Source organism: Globicephala melas, chromosome 6 (assembly GCF_963455315.2).
Source record: "Globicephala melas chromosome 6, mGloMel1.2, whole genome shotgun sequence".
NCBI lineage: Eukaryota > Metazoa > Chordata > Mammalia > Artiodactyla > Delphinidae > Globicephala > Globicephala melas.
The window spans coordinates 23374807-23394668 of record NC_083319.1 but is presented as its reverse complement, the minus strand read 5'-3'; the positions used below and the strand labels follow the sequence as shown (position 1 = coordinate 23394668).

The window sequence follows — 19862 nt, the reverse complement described above, 5'->3', positions numbered from 1 at the left end:
GGACAGGGCAACCAGATGCTGTCAGAAGCCACACATGCCACAGGCACAGAGCTCTTCTGATGTATGTGTGACAGACCCAGCTCCCAAGGTACTCCACAAACTGTTAATATCTGGGGTGGACGAGGGGCAGTAGCCCAGAGGTGAAACCATGAAGTGGGGCATATCTTCTCTGTCCCCTGCCCCACCTTTCTAGAATCTTGTCCCCCATCTTAGCATCCTTTCCTCTTACCCACTTCACCAACACACTTCCTCTAGCTGACCTCTAACTTTAAACTGTTCTCAGGATATTTCTTTCTTTTTTTCCCCCCAAAGAACTTACCTTAAAAAAAGTGTTAGGAATTTGATGTCTTACCACCTGGGTATATCCACATTTTAAAGACCACTGGGAGAGGATACTGTTTACCATAAGGAAATGAATAACTATTGGTGTAACTGAAGGCATCTGGAGTCCTTTAAATCATTCAGTATGGACAAGCTCCTCATACAAACTACACACATGGGGTGACTGAATAAGAAAACAGAGAAAAGTTGGGGAATATCGAATTCTGCTCTCATCAGTCTAGGCTGTTACTCTTAGCTGATTCTTCCTCTCCTTTCCTGTATCTTGGCTTTCTCTGCACAAAAGAACAGCTGGGTGGGCATTGCCATGCTCAATCAAGGGCATAGACAAGGATGGAATAATTCCAATATATTAATTTTCCCCATTGCAGTTATAACAACAGTAACAGCAATGACACAACAACTACTGTATGTTTCCTAGGTGTCAGGCCCCTTTCAATCTCCAAGCCTTGTGAAAGAAGTTGTCAGCGGACTTCCTGGTTAATAAGAGGTAAACCTCAATCTTGGGATCCTTTGTTACCTGGATCAGCTTGAGTACACATTAGAGCTGACCTAGAAATGAATGTGAAAATGATGAGAAAAAATAATTTGACCAATGCATTCTTTCATAGACTTAGACTCAGCATGGGGGGCGGGGGGTGGGTGGGACTCCGGATCAACTAAGGGAGATGTGGTGACAAAACAGAAGGCTAGGATCCTAAGGATACAGAGCTAAAAGGGAGCTTAGAGACCACACCATTCCAACCTTCTCATTGTACAGGTGAAAAAATTCCATCCCAGGTAAACCGTTCAAAGCCACAGAGTTCCAAGAAGATGATTGTGTGTGTGTGTGTGTGTGAGAGAGACATGGTTATAAAGGCAGGTGTCAATGAGGAATATGCTAGGTTTACGTGAAGGTATCTTAATATGGAAATACAAATTTAATGATAGCTGTAGTTAAATGAAGCTAGGAATGACTAAGAATTAAGATTGGAGAAGGCATGGAGAAAAGTATGGAGGTTCCTTAAAAAACTAAAAATAGAACTACCATATGATCCAGCAATCCCACTACTGGGCATATACCCTGAGAAAACCATAATTCAAAAAGACACATGTGGGCTTCCCTGGTGGTGCAATGGTTGAGAATCTGCCTGCTAATGTAGGGGACACAGGTTCGAGCCCTCGTCTGGGAAGATCCCACATGCCGCGGAGCAACTAGGCCCGTGAGCCACAACTACTGAGCCTGCGCGTCTGGAGCCTGTGCTCCGCAACAAGAGAGGCCACAACAGTGAGAGGCCCGTGCATCACGATGAAGAGTGGCCCCCACTTGCCACAACTAGAGAAAGCCCTTGCATAGAAGCGAAGACCCAACACAGCCAAAAAAAAAAAAAAAAAAAAAAAAAAAAAGATACATGCACCCCAATGTTCATTGCAGCACTATTTACAATAGCCAGGTCATGGAAGCAACCTAAATGTCCACTGACAGATGAATGGATAAAGAAGATGTGGTACATATATACAATTGAATATTACTCTGCCATAAAAAGGAATGAAACTGGGTCATTTGTAGAGACGTGGATGGATCTAGAGACTGTCATACAGAGCGAAGTAAGTCAGAAAGAGGAAAACAAATACCATATGTTAACGCACATATGTGGAACCTAGAAAAATGGTATAGACGAACTGGTTTGCAGGGCAGAAATACAGACACAGATGTAGAGAACAAACATATGGACACCAAGGGGGGTAAAGTGGCAGGGGTGGTGGTGGTGGTATGATGAATTGGGAGATCAAGATTGACATGTATACACTAATATGTATAAAATAGATAACTAATAAGAACCTGCTGTATAAAAAAAATAAAATTCAAAGGAAATAAAACTAAAGAAAATTGAAACAAAAAAAAAAGAGTCATGTACCACAATGTTCACTGCAGCACTATTTACAATAGCCAGGTCATGGAAGCAACCTAGATGCCCATCAACAGACAAATGGATAAAGAAGATGTGGCACATATACACAATGGAATATTACTCTGCCATAAAAAGAAACGAAACTGAGTTATTTGCAGTGAGGTGGATGGACCTAGAATCTGCCATACAGAGTGAAGTAAGAAAGAGAAAAACAAATACCATATGCTAACACATATATATGGAATCTAAAAAAAAAAAAGGTTCTGAAGAACCTAAGGGCAGGACAAGAATAAAGACGCAGACGTAGAGAATGGACTTGAGGACACGGGGAGGGGGAAGGGTAAGCTGGGACGAAGTGAGAGAGTAGCATTGACATATATACACTACCAAATGTAAAATAGCTAGTGGGAAGCAGCCGCATAGCACAGGGAGATCAGCTGGGTGCTTTGTGACCACCTAGAGGGATGGGATAGGGAGGGTGGAAGGGACACACAAGAGGGAGGGGATATGGGGATATATGTATACATGTAGCTGATTCACTTTGTTATACAGCAGAAACTAACATAACAATGTAAAGCAATTATACTCCAATAAAGATGTTAAAAAAAAAAAGAAAACAAAAAAGATTGGAGAAGGCCTTTTAAATGGTAAGTATTCATTTGCTGAGAGTAGATTATCAATCATTCTGAACTCATTTTCCTGAGCAGCTGGTGAGAAGGGCAACCATCACCTCATGGAGGTATGTTCCGGATGGTGGGTACCTGTGATTAGGGCACACAATCCAATAGAACATCTTGGCAGGAAATGTGAGAATGGCAGTTTTTATGCGAAAACTGTTGTTTACTATTTTAAGAAGGACGTGCCTACTTCTTTATTTCTCTAGTATTTCTTATCTGCCCAGACTTAGTCTGTCAAGGATTTATGAAAGACGATGTGCAGTCCACGAGTCACCTACAAAGGTTAATTTTTGGCCCTTCCCTACCCTACTGTGGTTAAATACTGTCAGATTTCTGAAAGGCCCTAAAACACTGAACATTTTAAAAACTTTGGTCTCTTTTGACGTCTCTAGGATGAAAAATCTTTATTGCATATGGTACTAGAGGCTGTTGGACCATACAAAAAAAAGTGAAAATAAAGAAATCAGTTCAATATGTTCAAAGAGATTCCATTCTGGCTGGAACAGTAGAAATAAAAACATCATCATCGTTATCCCCATCCTCACTGGAACACTTGCTGTGAACAGGTCCCATACAATCGCCTCATGTACACTATTCCATTTAATACTCACCTCAACCTTTGGGAGGTATCCACGATAGCCTAGTTTACAGATGAGAAAACTGAGCCCCAGCGAGGCCTCTGGCCTGGCAGTGGCTGAGTCATAACTGCAAATCCAGGTTTATCTGACTTTAGAGCCTGTGATTTCTTCCATCAGCACACACCGCCCTCACAGGAAGGCCTGAAAGCAAAACATGGTGATTCATTGCCTACCTGAATAATAGGGACAGAACTGGCCCTAACATGGAGTAGATTTGTTCTTGTCTGTGGCTACTATTCATCATGCCTGGCTTTGGATTCAGTAGACCAAGTTCTCACCCTCATAATGTGATCTGTGTGGGAGCCGACTATAGACCTGTAAAGGCTATAGAAACCAAGCCGTCTGTGACTTGTTTTTATATGTGCTGAAGACAAGCTAGAGAACAATGTAGACAGCTTCGCTCCTTCTAGTTTGTAGATTATGAATGTATGAGATTTGAGCACATTATCTTTCCCTCTTCCAAACCTGCATTTCTAGGCAGGAATAGAAATGTATTCCTGGCATTATTTGCAATCTTAGGGTTTCCTGTGTGAGTTTGGGCAGAAGTCATTCATGCCGCCATTTCTCCATCTAATAGTTACCAAGCTTCTACTAAGTGCTTGGTAATGTCCTTGGTGCTGCATGCACAGGGATGGAAAGCTACCACCCTTTTCCTAGGAAGCTAAGTCTCACGGGAGACAAACACAGGGTTGCTAGGTTTAGCAAATAAAAAATACAGGACACCCAGTTAAATACTACATGGGACATACTTACACTAAAAATTATCCTTTGTTTACCCGAAAGTCAAAGTTTACTAGGCACCGTGTATTTTATCTGGTACCCTAGGCAGATGTAAAAATCCATCACACCCCACAAAAGATGGTGGCTCTAATGGTTGTGCACACACAGCTCCACAGACACCCAAGAGAAAGAACGCTCTCCCCATCTGGGATAGCCGAGGGGGGCTTCACATGACTGTGTGGGCCCATTTGAAGGAATGGTGTGTGTGCTGGGTGATCCTGAAGAAGATTTGACAGGCAGAGATGTGGGGAGGAAATTCCAGATGCAGGGAAGAGTACAGAGTTTGACATAATGATAATGCCTGGGGTCTGTGGGCAATGGCAGGAGGGCAAACATGAACATGAGGACCAGATCACGAACGGCTTTGGCAGAAAGATGAGTGATTCACAACTTCATTCTGCCATCAACAGGAAACCATCCCATCTCTGCTTTTTCCTCTTATTTTTTCATATAATCAGACGTTGGCTACGTTTTCACAAAATGGAAGCCATGGACCCATGTGACCACGAGAGGTAATTTCAGGTAGTAATTTCTGATGATTTGGGGTAGTATGGGGAATGCAGCATTAAATAGCCTTGACTCATTCAGGGAGAATGTTAGTCCTTTTTGTTGTTGTTCAATTTAAAACTCTTAATTTTATTTTTATGAGTACACTTAAAAAAATTAATAGGCTTTTTTTCTTAAGAGTTTTAGGTTTAAGAGATATTGAGCAGAAACTACAGGGAGTTTCCATATACCCCCTCTTGATACCTTTTTTATTCTCTTTCAATACTGATCACTCAAGAAGAAAGTCTTAATTTGGTGCTATTCTATCTTTAACACCTCTCTAATAGTTGTTCATCCTGTTGGAAGAGAGAAAGAAAAGAGAGGAGGAGAGGGGAGGGGAGGCGAGAGTAAGCACTCAGCCTTTGAGTCTTTGACTGGCCACATACCAAATTTCATCATTGAATGATTTTGTTTCAATGTATTTGCTTATTAAGTTTTTTTTCCTTCTGAGAACAATACTGGTCTTCTATTTAAGGTATGCTGACATTGACAGATGGATAAAAAATGGATAATAGATAAAGAAGATGTGGTATGTAGTACACAATGGAATACTACTCAGCCATAAAAAAGAAGGAAATATTGCCATTTGCAGCAACATGGATGGACCTAGAGATTATCATACTAAGTGAAGTAAATCAGACAGAGAAAGACAAATACCATATGATATCACTTACATGTGGAATCTAAAAAAATGATACGAACAAAGTTATTTACTAAATGGAAATAGACTCACAGACATAGAAAACAAACTTATGGTTACCAAAGGGAAAAGGGTGGGGGAGGGATAAATTAGGAGTTTGGGATTAAAATATACACACACACACATATATATATACAGACATATAATAGATAACCAACAAGGACCTACTGTATAGCACAGGGAGTTATACTCAATATCTTGTAATAAATAACGTATAATGGAAGAGAATCTAAAAACGAATATATGTGTGTGTGTGTGTGTGTGTGTGTGTGTGTATCTGAATCACTGTGCTGTATACCTGAAACTAATATAAATCAACTATTTTTCAATAATAATTTTAGAAAACGGTGTGTTGATAAAAAGATTTGTTGCAAAATAAATGTATTCATATACAAGTAGTGAATAGGAGAAGTAAATGATAATTAAATTGGCAGGCAAATGACAAAAGCTTGGAAAATTTAGGGCTAAGGAATCCTGGCTGAGGTTGCGTTCTTACCTGGTGACAAGTTCCCACCCAGCCTTTTCCATATTGATGGAGGAGTTTTCTGGAGAAAAGCCCCATTGTTTTTAGGAGAATGAATAAGGCTCATCTGGGGGAGCAGTGGCTTTATAGAAATCCAGTACAGTCCGCCCTTCATATTCATGGGTTCTGCATCCACAGATAAAACCAGATACATATAGAAAATATTAAAAAAAAAATTCCAGAAAGTTCCGAACAGCAAGACTTGCATTTGCTGCATGAAAGCAACTATTTACACAGCATTTATGTTGTATTTACATCTATGTATATAATTTACATTGTTTTAGGTAATATAAGTAATCTAGACATGATCTAAAGTATCAGTAGAATGTCTGCAGGGTATATACAAAGTCCATGCCATTTTATACAAGGGACTTGAGCAGCCATGGATTTTGGTATCTGAGGGAGGTGTTGGAATTAATCCTCCATGGGTACCAAGGGGGCTGTTACTGATATCATAGGTTTGCTTGAGGATTAAATAAGATAGTGTGTGAAATTAATAAGCCTCATGACTGATCATAAGAGTTGCAAATTGTTTTTGTCATTCCTCTTTGGTTCTAATGCCTCACTGATGGTTTGTTTGTTTTTAGTGTTTCCTTGCTTTATTTAAAAACCATCATGGCAGGAACTTCCCTTGTGGTCCAGTGGTTAAGAATCTACCTTCCAATGCAAGAGACGCAGGTTTGATCCCTGGTCGAGGAACTAAGATCCCACATGCCATGGGATAACTGCATGCTTGCGCTCCACAACTAGAGAGCCCACACACCACAACTAGAGAGCCCACACACCACGACTAGAGAGAAGCCCACGCACTGCAACTAAGACCTGACGCAGCCAAATAAATAAATATTAAAAAAAAAACAAAAAACCATCACAGCAAACAAACAACAGGCTCAATTCCCTTTGGTTCTACAGTGACCATGGGTTTCCACTGAAATGCAGTTTAAATTTAGCAAAGTCATTTTGGTGTCCATCAGGTTAAAACAGAATTTCAGTTATCTTACAAGCTTGCTTTAAGGCTTAATTTGCATTTATAAAAGAAGTTTTAAAGCTTCCCATGAATGTTTGTGAAGTGATAAGAATTCTAGTTAACAAGATATTGTTGCCCACTTGGCACTCCATGGTTTTGCTTAGCTTAATGTTAAGAATCAATTAAAACCAAATTATTATCCAAGCAGGGACAATCCTAGGTTTTTCAGAGAGAAAAATGAGGATAAAAACATCAGCCTTCTCTGCCTCACAAGGTTATTTTTGGAAAGAAATGAAGTAATGCTGTGAACGGCTGCACAAAAACATTGCTGTGCCGTACAAAGTTTGATTATTACCCTCACTGTAGAGCTGGGCCTCACTCATGTTTGTAAAACAATCCTTTGATGGACTTTATCAGTGGTGCTCAAATGTGAGTGTGCGTCCAGTTGGTAGACTGGATTCCTCAGTCTACCAACAAGGTGGGAAGGCCTAGGCAAGATGCAGAGGAGTCAACATAAGTAACTCAGTGTCATTTCAAGGGTGCTGCTTCAAGGTGGGGATGTGCCTTCTGGGCTAAGAACAAGACTGCAGATTAGTGCTGGTCTCCATGGTCAGTGAGGTTAGCTAAATGTGATGTATTTAGTATGTGTACACCTTCTTGCAACAGCTACTTAATTAAATACAAAGTAGAAAATAAAAAGAATAATCTGGGGCTTCCCTGGTGGCGCAGTGGTTGAGAGTCCGCCTGCTGATGCAGGGGACGTGGGTTCGTGCCCCGGTCTGGGAAGATCCCACATGCCGCGGAGCGGCTGGGCCCGTGAGCCATGGCCGCTGAGTCTGCGCGTCCGGAGCCTGTGCTCCGCAACGGGAGAGGCCACAGCAGTGAGAGGCCCGCGTACTGCAAAAAAAAAAAAAAAAAAAAAAAGAATAATCTGGGTTCCTCCCATGACCGCCCCCCCAACCTCACCCAGCTTTTGATTCAGGGTACCTAGAGGCGGGTGGGGGGTGTCTGAGAATGTGCATTTCTACCAAGTTCCCAGGTGATGCTCCTGGTCCCAGAACCTCACTTTGAGAACCCCTATACCTAGCCATCCCTGACAAAGATGAAACCCTTATAGCAATGGCTTTCAGTCATGCCTCGCCAGAACCCACGGTGAGAAATACATTTTACATTGTGACCCTAGTATAAACATACATGTAACTAAACGTGTTTCATGAAACAATACTCACCATTAATGCAGTAAATGTACTCCGATATGTTTTGTTTGGTCTTAAGAAAATGCCTACTACACTGCATTTTATGAACCATCATTGGGTCCTATCTCAGCTATAAAACACTGTTAGTGCTTAATAAATAAATATGGCGCTGGTAAAAATGCACAATGCAGCCATTAGACAACGTGGCAGGAATTAAGTGATGTCCCATTCTCTATTCCTCTCAAAATAGAAAGGCCATTATCAAAGTATGGACCCTTCTTCTACATTTTTTCTTTTTTTTTTTTGCGGTACGCGGGCCTCTCACTGTTGTGGCCTCTCCCGTTGCGGAGCACAGGCTCCGGACGCGCAGGCTCAGCGGCCATGGCTCACGGGCCCAGCCGCTCCGTGGCATGTGGGATCTTCCCGGACCGGGGCACGAACCCGTGTCCCCTGCATCGGCAGGTGGACTCTCAACCACTGTGCCACCAGGGAAGCCCCTTTCTTCTACTCTTAAGCCAGAGAAATTATGTTGAGACCTTGGCTGCTGAAAGTGAGATGGAGAAGACTTTGGTTTCCAGGGAATTCTCTGGGACTCCGACACGTATCCTCTTTTACTGCTGACATGGAAGGCACGACTCAAATAACAATGAAGAAAATGAAACATCTTCTTGCTCCATCACGTACAGAGATGCTACAGAACGTGAAACGCTGGAGGCTGTCTGGGTGATTCCATCCATGGCACATCTGGGCATGGAATTCATCCTCCATCCTGCTTCTCTTCTCCAAAGACAATTTTGGGGGTGCCCTTTCCAGAGGCCAGTGACTTGCACAAGTTGACTGGTTACAGGTGGTCCTTGACTTTCATTGCTCCAACGTGCACACATTCCACGTTCGTGCACAGAACTCCATCTTTCCACTGCCACCTGCTATAGAATGATTTCCCAGCCATCTTCCCTACAGTAGCCGGTGCTCTGGGGATGGGTGGAGGCCTTAGCCAAGGTGATGGGAATGAGATAGGCTGGGACCTGGGACCTTTTACTGGAGTGCTTGCATCTGGATAAATCTCTCCTTGAGCAACAAAATACAAAGAAACTATAAATAACTGCACGCATGTGCAGTTGGGGTAATTATGAACAATAAGGTACAGAAAGGCCACAAACCAACTGCCCTTTCTGAGGTGCGGAGAACAAAAGCAGGGCACTTCGCATCATGCCTGCACACAGCACCACCACGGAGGCAGGCAGACCGCCCAAGCTACCCCTCCTGCCCAACCCACCTTTCTGCCCCTACCCTCACTCCATTTAAGGAACCAGCTTCGTTTGCTACCCACTCCCAAGGGCACCTGTTTCTTATTTTTGCTCCCTCGTGCTGCAGCATGAGTCCCAGTAAAACCTTGCCTGAATTTCTCATCTGGCCTCATCAATTTCTATTGATTAAAGAGTCCAAGGACCCAGGTCGGTAACAGGAATATTCACTCTCCTGTACTAATGCCAGTGCTGGTCTAGGCCCAAGGGCCTCAGTCTGGCCCACAGCTCCCTGGCCACACTCTTTGACCTTCCAGCAGTCTGGCCCTTTAGAGCGGGCTAGCTCCAAGCTGAGATCCCTGGCATGGAAATCTCATCCGGCCCAGCCTCTGTCTAAGCCTTACTCACATATCACCTGGGCTCCATAGAATGGCATGTCTGGGGAATGCCGGAGAGTGACAGCTTCAGGCCCCACCAGGCTCTTGCTTTGGTGGAGAGAGGAACTCTTCTTCCTTTGTCCTGGTATATCTGGGCCCAAAGATTTAAAGTTTAGGAGCCATAAAACCTTCCATCCTCACCCCGGTGGTGAGGTCAGGCTAGTGGGAAACAGAAATGCCAGGCTTGATTCTGTTCAGGCAGACAAGCAGTGAGACCTGCCCGCAACCTCAAACAAGCCTTCAAGCCTTCATGAAGGCTTCCATCTGCCCCACTGAGGCGGGGTCTGGGCTGGAAGGTGGCGGCATTGTTACCAAAACAACTGGGTTAGCTGCCAAGAGACACAACCAAACGGAAGAGCAGGAGAAGGAAGGATTTCTTGCTCGCAGCAAGTCAGGAGAACACTGGGGATCTTTCCCAAAGCAGTGTCTCCCCAGCTGCAAAATTGGGAAAGTTTTAAGCTAAGGGTACATGCATATTTATGAAGGGGCTTGAGCTGAAGAGAATTCAACACAGAATTGGGGCAAAGGTTGACAGAGTCCAAGCTTTAGTTGAGTGAAGTCAGGAGGGTCAGCAGAGGTCACCATCCTCTTTCCTTAGGCCCCAACCAATCTGGGGTCTCAGCAGTTACATCCTCCACCTGGGTAGGGGTCTTAATTCCTGCAGAACTCAAAGCTCTGTATCAGATTGTGATGTATATTCCTTGAGGAGGAACTAGGACTCTATTTTATCTCTGAACTATTGTTTCTTGACTACTTTTCATTCCTTTGTTCCCTTAAGATCATTAATTACTGAGATCTAGTCAAGGGCAAGCATTATGGCCAGGCTTAGATCACAAAATGGTTTAGGCCTAAAATGGCTTCTCTTATGTCAAAAAGCTGTATCTGTATACTGTATCTCCCTACTGTATTGCACAGGGAACTAGATCCAATATGCTGGGACAAACCATAATGGAAAAGAACATGAAAAAGAATGTATATATACGTACAACGGAATCACTTTGCTTGTACAGCAGAAATTACACAACATTGTAAATGAGCGATACTTCAATAAAATAAATTTGAAAAAAGCTATATCTGGTTCTTTTCCTTTGGGGACGCCCTACTCTGCCTAAGGCATCACTAAAAATAATTAAGATTTTTTAGTAAAAAAGAAAAAAAAACTTTTTTGGAATCAAAACGATCTTCTAATCTCCAAGTCCCAGGCTTTTTAACCTTGTGACCTGTGATTTTCATAAAACACTTCCTCATTTTTAAGACATCAGGTCAACAGTCATTTCATGGGAAAGCACTCCCAGGTCACATCATGGTCAAGTAGGGATAACACGCGCTCACAAAACACTAGTGCTTCTCCCCTATAGCCACGTTACGGAGGCATCTTAAAAAATAAATTTTATATTTTGGAATAATTTTGGATTTACAGAAAAGCTGCAGAGAGAGTAAAGAGAGTTCCCATATACCTCGCACCCAGTCCCCTGATGTTAATAAATTATCATAGTATATGTCAAAACTAAGAAACCAACACTGGTATGTTACTGAGGACTAAACACCAGATTTTACTTGCACTTCACCATTTTTTCCCACTTACGCCCCTTTCTGCTCTAGGTTCCCATTCAGGGTTCCATATTGAATTTAGTTTCGTGTCTTCTGGATCTCCTCTGGTCTGTGCATTGGGCTGAACACCAGCAAATCAGAGATGAGAAAGAGAACATGCTCCCATCCTATGAGAGTGTTTCAGCTTAAACATCCTAAGGGTCAAGATAAGCAACTCAAGGTTAAAGAAAGGTCAAGAGAGCTGTACCCCTCCCTGCTCCCTGCGGGAGTCCTCCTCTGTTTGTCCTTTCCTTAGTGAGGTAAACATTGATTAACTGATACTTGCATTTCAAGGGACTGAGATCAATTTATCATTCAGAAGGAGTACAACAGCCTTTTTATGACAGTTTGCTTTTAACCTTTTGCTAGTTTTTTTTTTTTTTTTTTCGGTACGCGGGCCTCTCACCGTTGTGGCCTCTCCCGCTGAGGAGCAGAGGCTCTGGACGCGCAGGCTCAGCAGCCATGGCTCACGGGCCCAGCCGCTCCGCGGCATGTGGGATCCTCCTGCACCCGGGCACGAACCCGTGTCCCCTGCATCGGCAGGCGGACTCTCAGCCACTGCGCCACCAGGGAAGCCCCCAACCTTTTGCTCTTGAGCTAACATTTAATTGTGAGATCAAGGAGCTTGAATACTCCAGGTGCACATTATTTCACATTTTAACGTCTTTGAAATTGAGATGCCCCTGACAAGGAGTGGCATCTCACAATCACAGTGGACCAGGTGGCAGGTCTGACTTGGTTGTCACTGTCTGTGTGTGCACAGACTCAGCCGAAGCTATTCATGTGTGGTCACCTGAATCAATTTAGGAGCCTTGTTGATGCCCTATAGGTTGAGTTTAAAATGTCTTTTAAAAGAATACACTGTCAGTATTGAAATGAAAAGTTACTGTGGATGCAGAAAGGCCTGAACACACAGCAGGAGGATATACATTTGGGACCGGTAAAGGGACTAGTCATTGTTGGAGGCAAGACTGCAAATCCCTGTTTTCTCAGAATGCAGCAACCCAGTGCTTTACAGGACCCAGGAAAGGAAGTTGGATTACATTGTGTTACTGAGATATATGTAAATGAGACATTTCACCACATGCCAGGGCAGTGCTCCTGAAGGGAGAAGAAATTCCTATCAATCCCTTAGAAGAGATGAAAGAAATTTCAAAGCACTGGATTCTTCTGGGAAAATTTGGGCAAGTCATTTTGAAACAGGATGGAAGGGGGCAGGGCACAACCTTTAAAAGAATGACGTAGCCCGAGGACATGACATAAACTGATTAGAACCAAATGGGTCCAAGATGGCAGACGAGTCGATTTCCACTAGACCTTCAGCCTCAGTATTTGCACATTGTAACACATCAGCAAGCTAAATGACATACCCACAGGTGCCATGACAGTTCCAAGGCCAACCGTAAGGGTCAAAAAGTGGGCAGTCGCCCAATTCCTGAAAATCCCAATCCCTTCCCCCAAATAGTTGGAATACTCCTCCCACTCATTAGTCTATGAAATGACCCACCCCTATAAAAACTGACAACCCCATACCCTGGTGCCACTCTCGCCTTCTGAGATGGCCCACACTCTGTCTGGGGAGTGTATTTCTCTCTAAATAAATCCACTTCTTACCTATCACTTTGTCTCTCACTGAATTATTTCTGCAATGAGACATCAAGAACCTGAAATTGATTAAGTTCTGAGGCCAGGTGTGCGATCTCAGTTAACATGGGTTTAAGTCCCAATCTGGGTTTTGGCTGGGTTTGAGTCCTGGCCCGTGGGTTCAATTCCCAATCTGAGTCGCACGGTTTCAATTTAACTAGATTGTGTCTTCTATTCTCTGTAAGAAGAGAGGGATAAAAGTAGTACCTCATTTGTAGGTACTGGTGTCCTGGATCTAAATCTTAAGCAGCTCACGAGAGCCTATTAGGCCCATCTTTTCCCAGCTCCATGTTTAGTGACATCATTTGGTAGCTTGAAATCTACCAAGTACTTACACCAACGAAATTGGCAATCACTACAAACTGGAACTTTTTTCTTCCCAGAGAGCCAATTAAACATTTATTAGTACATGGCTACTTACAGGATTGTTGCAAAGGTTAAACAGGGTGATGGACGCAAAAGGCTTGAAACTGAGCAGGATCCTGTGAGCCTCCTGGGCACAAAAGCCTTTCTGTGTTCTGTTTCTTGTTTGTAGGAAATAAGCTTCATTCAGCCTCCATGACCTTCCCTGAGTTCCAAGGGGCAGGTTCAAATAGTTGCTAATCAGGGAAGGGAGGGGATGCGGAGACAAGGGAGGAGGAGTCAAGAAACCATAGTGCGAGGCTTCCCTGGTGGTGCAGTGGTTGAGAGTCTGGCTGCCGATGCAGGGGACGCGGGTTCATGCCCCCGTCCGTGCAGATCCCACATGCTGCGGAGCGGTTGGGCCCGTGAGCCATGGCCGCTGAGCCTGCGCGTCTGTGCTCCGCAACGGGAGAGGCCACAACAGTGAGAGGCCCACGTACCGCAAAAAACAAAAACAAACAAACAAAAAAAACAATAGTGTGGCCTTGGGACGAGTTCCCGGTTCCCGCTCAAGGGATATATATAACAATATCCATGAGCTGTTTTGCAGATACAGTAAGTCCCTTACATACGAATGAGTTCCATTCCGAAAGTGTGTTCCTAAGTCCACTTTTGTTCATAGGTCCAACAAAGTTAGCCTTGGTACCCAACTAACACAACTGGCTTTAGAATACTGTACTGTAATAGGTTTATAATACTTTTCACACAAATAATACATAACAAACACAAAAATAAAGAAAACGTTTAATCTTACAGTACAGTACCTTGAAAATTAAAGTAGTACCAGCTACATCACCACTGCTTTTATGCTTGCTTCTGGACATCCTGGGCTTGAAATAAAGATACTGTACTACTGTACTCTATACAGTACTGTAAAGTACACAAAAACACAACCCCTTGTAGAGGAGGCACGCACGTGACAATGTACGCCAGACACGTGAACTAACTTACGTGACTGCACATGCGAACTCACGTTTGCATCTTTGAAAGTTCACAACTTGAAGGTTCGTATGTAAGGGACTTACTGTACCGAAACCGCCACCAGGTGGAAGAAGTTTACTGTATGCTGCCCACAAGCATGCAGACCCCAGAGCACCTGGAATCAGAAGGTTGATGCTACTGGCTCCCAGTCACCTCACCACCAACCAGTCAGAAGAATGGCCACGAGCTGATCGCGCCCTCCTCTTTGAACCATTTACTATAGAACTCCTCACTACCCCCTCCAGGTCAGGACACACAGTTTTGAGGGCATTAGCCCACTGTGGCCCCCTTTGCCCAGCAAAGCAGTAAACCAATTCTTTTCTACTTCATCCAAAACTGTCTCCAAGATTCCACTCAGTATCAGTGTACAGAGGCTGAATTTCGGCTCTGTACATAGGCTTGGCATATTGCCTAGCATGTAATAAGTTTTTATATATGTAAGCATAGCTGTTTATATGTGCTTTTATCCAATGGCACATTTCTAATATAAGGTGATAACTGGAGAATTTGGTACTACAAACAATGACTCAATGGGGAAGAGGCCTCTATGTATTTGGAGTGCACCAGGCCAATAAGACAGTTATTTGTTTCTTCATTGCTGAGGTGGATCCCATCTTCCACAGTCTCTGGAAAACTTTCTCACCGAGCTGGTATTACTTAGCTGTGCAGGGCCTCTGCTGTGAAGGACGCTGCGTAAGGAATGTGCTCAGAGTAAGTGGAAAGGCCAAGTGAGAGAATGCAAATGCCACAATCTCTGATAGCACAAGAGTTCCAACAATTTTTGCAGTGAGATGGCAATATGGGATTCAACCTGTAAAGCATTAGGAGAGAGATCAATAGAACACTACAATGTTTGCTGGAAATAAAAACACAAACACAATCACGGTGGCCTTTTAAAACGTTGCAAGTATGTCTTGTCTTGGAGATCAGCTTACATTAGTTCTCGAATCTTTTCTTCCAGTTTTTTAGCATCAGTTCCACAAAGTTCAAAAATCTGTTCACAGGTACACAAAGGTGAAATAGTTATTGGTTCAAACATGGCAAAGATGAAGCTTTGAGGAATTTTGTTCCTGGTTATAAACTTATCCTCTACTCATTTCCATCATCTGCAAGATACTTTAAACATACATTAAACACATTAAATTTCTGATGTTTTAATTATTTGGCACCTTTTCAAAATTGTTTATGCTAATATGTTGCCAGATTTATATAATTCTCCACGATGTTCCTCTAAATTAAGATCTAAAACATATCATGTTGTTGGAAATGAGGAAACCCAATCACTGAAACTTCTCAGAGCGTTTATACACTGATCTTGAGGGCTTGTTAATTCATATACATGATCCCCTGAAATCAAATGGCTTGTGATTTCCCATGCCCTGACCTTAGCCCAGGTAATAGTAGTTTAATTAACTGATTCATAGAAGCACATTTTCTTTTCAAATTCTCACATCTCTGAATCAGGATGCACTTCACAGGGGATGGTATATTTTATTTGGAACACTTTTCAGTAGGAGATAAAATAAGGGTGTCTCTGTCAATGCACATCTTATGTTTGATGAAATATGGAAGTTAGAGACCCTTAACTATTCATGATCAGTTTAGTACCAGTTGTATGAGGTGGGTGGAGAGAAGGAAGAGTGTGGGTAAAATGAGGCTGAGATTGGGTGAAGACTTGAGTTTCCAGTGAGGGAGGTTTCAGCAGCCAGAAATGGTGTTAGGACATTGGGGGCAGGGGTTAGAAAAGTCTAGAACTAACTTCAGTGCTCAGTGTGCAGCAGAGAAGAAACTATGCCCACATCTAATGATTCTGCTTCCCCTTATAGCAGCGTGGTGCCTGTGGGCATCATGGTTTGTTCTGTTCCTTGAAGGTAAACCCCACTCTTGTGCGTCTGTCTTGATCCCGTTTCACTTACCGGCTCGCTCAGGGATCCACTTCTATAACAGCAAATTGCTCTTTTGATTCTTGAGAATAGGGTTACCTAAGTGGGTGGAGAATTTCATGATTTATCTGGGTTGTCTGGTTTGTAGCCATCTCCTCTATAAATAGTTCTCTTGGCCTTGGCCACCAGGGGAGGAAGGTGTCAGAAAGGATCTGCAAAAGGCTCTTTCTTAAGAGTCAGTGGCAGCGGGACGGTGCCTCTAGGGTATGAAGGGAGTTTCATACTCCTCTCAGGCTAGAGCACGTACCAAGACAAGAAGTCCTGGCAATAACATAGGCAGGGCTTGGCCACCTGAATGACCAGACTTGGCTGGGGACAGGAAAAGGATGCTAAGCTTAGCCAACTGACTAAAGTACTGAACCCATTGCCAGGAAACTCCTGACCAAGGTGAGGCAAAGGAAGACTTGGCATCCTCCATGAGGCTGGAGGTTGGGAGCTTGGGCATACTTTTTTTGCTTGGGGGTATTAGGACCTTCTAGACAGCTCGGTCTGGTTGGAAAGGAACTTTGTCCCTTGTCTCTAACCAATGCTGGGGTGGAATGCAGGGTGGGAGAGGCTTGGGGTTCACCCCAGTCTCAGTCTGTCTTTCTCCATGGGAGCTGGAAAGGTACTATGTTTGCAGTGGTTCCCGTTTATCCTTCCTTGTGCCCTCTGTCCAAGATTCCTCCTGAGTCTCTATCCTCTACTCCTCTGCTTCAGGAGTGGCTTGACTCCAGTGAAGGGCACACGTACTAGGTGAGCAGAAGAAAGGCACTGGCAAAGAAGGGATGAGAAGTTCCCAAGGTGTGTCTGTTCCCCACGACCACCGCCATGTAATTCTAGACAGTCCCCCCCCCCTCAGTGGTCTAGAAGATGATATTTTTGTCATTCTTATGGCAATAACTCTAGTGGATCTGATTATGCCTCCTTATCTTAGGATCTCTCCCACTGCCAAAAAGCATTGTGGAACCAAAGAGAGATTGGGGGCCCCTAAAGATGGGCATCTCTCCTTGGAGGACACTGCCCTGCACAGAGGGCTGGCACAATCTATGAGTGTATTAGAAATAGGAAGGCACAGGCCCGAAGGGAGATTTCCAGGGAGGGGTGATTTCCATGACCACGGGGTTGTGGCATGCCTGTGCTGTGACTTGGGCAGCCAGAAGCCACAAGTGCACTAAGAGCCTTGGCTACTGTTGAATGTGACTCCTCTTCCTTTTAGATACACTGAGCCTAGTACAGGGCACCATCACCCACCCTCGTACCTGAGCCAGGAAACTGAGGTCACTTAAAACATTCATATATATTCAGAACATTGCACACATGTCAGCATACAGTTTGGGGAGTTATTACAAAAGATAGCCCACTTGTGTAACCATGTCCAGATCAAGATGCAGATAGAGCTTTAGTCCCTCGCTCCCAGTCATCACCCTGTGCCCCAAGCCAAACACTGTTCTGGATTTTTCACCATAACTGAGCTTAGTCCGTTTTTGAACTTTTATAAATGGAATTCTGCGGTATGTTGTGCGTATTCCTCTGTGTCTGGCTTCTTTCACTCAACGTGATGTTTCTGAGATTCACCTGTGTAATGGCCATACATTCATTTTTCAGTGTCGATTTTTAGTACTCTGTTGCACGACTATAACACAGTTTATCCATTTTGGCTGTGACCAAGAGTGCTGCTAGGAAAATCCTTTTCCACAACTTTGTGGGGACATCTCTGGGGGCAAATGAGCACCCATTTTGTTGGGTTCTGTTGTCTACCTGAAAGGGGGACTACTGAGTTCAGCTTTAGTAGGAGACATCCAACAGTTTTTCGAAGTGATTGCATCAATGTACACTCCACCAGCAGGGGATGAGGGTTCTGGTTGTTCCACATGCTTGACAACACTTGGTATTGCCAGTCTTTTTCATGCTAGGCATTCGGGTGGCTTTAGGTGACATTAAATTTGTCTCTGAATTCCATGGATTTTTACCCCATCAACTTCCCTCTGGGTTTTAGTAACAGCTTACAAATTGGTTTCTTTCTCCAGTCTGTGCCCCTGAGGTCTCTTCTCCCCCTTGAAGCTCAAAAACACACATCCCATCATGCTTTCTATGGAAATTCTTGAGTGTTTCTCCATCACCATAAAATCCAAGGTTTTTTTTTCGCAGTACGCAGGCCTCTCACCGTTGTGGCCTCTCCCGTTGCGGAGCTCCACAGGCTCCGGACGCTCAGGCTCAGCAGCCATGGCTCACGGGCCCAGCCGCTCCACGGCATGTGGGATCCTCCCGGACCGGGGCACGAACCCACGTCCCCTGCATCGGCAGGCGGACTCTCAACCATGGCGCCATCAGGGAAGCCCAAAATCCAAGCTTTTTACCAGAATTCCTCGACCTTGTCCTTTCTAGCTCCACTGTCACTATCTACCGTAAACTCTAGTAACACTTTATAGTTGGATTTATTTATTCATTTAATAAATACTTAGTGAGTGCCTACCATAAGCCAGACATACGGTGAACAAAACAAGACAAAAGCCCCTCACAGAGCTCACATTCTAGTGATAATTTTACAATTTTATACTACTGGTGTATATGATTATCAAATAATTCCTGACCCGTACCTGTGACATTTTTTAACTCTCTGCTTCTTCCCAGCTTTAAATCACTTGCTAATCTTAAGCATCCTTTAAGATTTAACTCATGAAGACTTCCCTGAAGTCCTTCTCTGTCATCTCATAGTATCCACTATTCTAGTACATTCCACGATTAAAGAGTTGATTTTGTTATCTGTCTTCCCCACTAGACCAAGGATGGGGACTGTACTTTATTTTCCCACCCATAGTTTTAGTATGTAGCCCAGAACCTTACCCAGAGTAGGTGCTCTATTAATGGTGTTAGGCCTGAAATGAGCTGAACTATGCTGATTTCTGGTCACTGAGGTCCGGGTCCAAGATTCTGTGTTAAGTTTCGGGGATTAGGTGTTATCTATTTCATTCTTTCTTTGTCCAATTTGCCAAAGACAAATTTTATATTTGTGTCTCCCTGTCTAGCATGGGCCTTTGCATATAGGAGTTTAATAAAAGTAGTTAATAAATAAGGAAAAGCTTACGGATAAGAGCTTATTTTATACGTAACTTTCTTTGGAAAGGATATATATGCAAGGCCGTTAACATACAATTTCTGCTCAAAATATTTTCTCATTTTAACCTGAATGTTTGGCTGTACCTCTCAAGCACATGCTCCACTCTGAAGCATTAGGAAGCAGTGTTTACCTTGTTCTTCTCAATGCCTTCATTTTTCATGTACGGCTGCCACCCTAGCAATGACTGCTAATGAAAATTACAAGCTCCAGTTTGCAAAGACCAGTGGAATATGGAGTGGCTGTTCCAGCATTAGAGAACCAAC

General features: G+C 43.5%; 1 protein-coding gene across 2 annotated transcripts in view; it reads right to left on the bottom strand.

The window, feature by feature from the left end:
- Positions 1–15487: 15487 nt before the first annotated feature.
- The window catches only part of TXNDC8 (thioredoxin domain containing 8), a 40356-nt gene continuing 35981 nt past the window's right edge, over positions 15488–19862 (bottom strand). Inside the window, exons 5-6 of one of the 2 annotated variants that reach the window (XM_060299940.1) lie at positions 16473–16538; positions 15488–15550 (exon numbers count right to left, since the gene is read on the bottom strand). In XM_060299940.1, coding sequence (XP_060155923.1) covers positions 15488–15550; positions 16473–16538 — 129 coding nt within the window. Of the gene's footprint in view, positions 15551–15638; positions 15663–16472; positions 16539–19862 lie in introns of those variants that run through there. The other variant, XM_060299941.1, reaches the window with a different exon arrangement.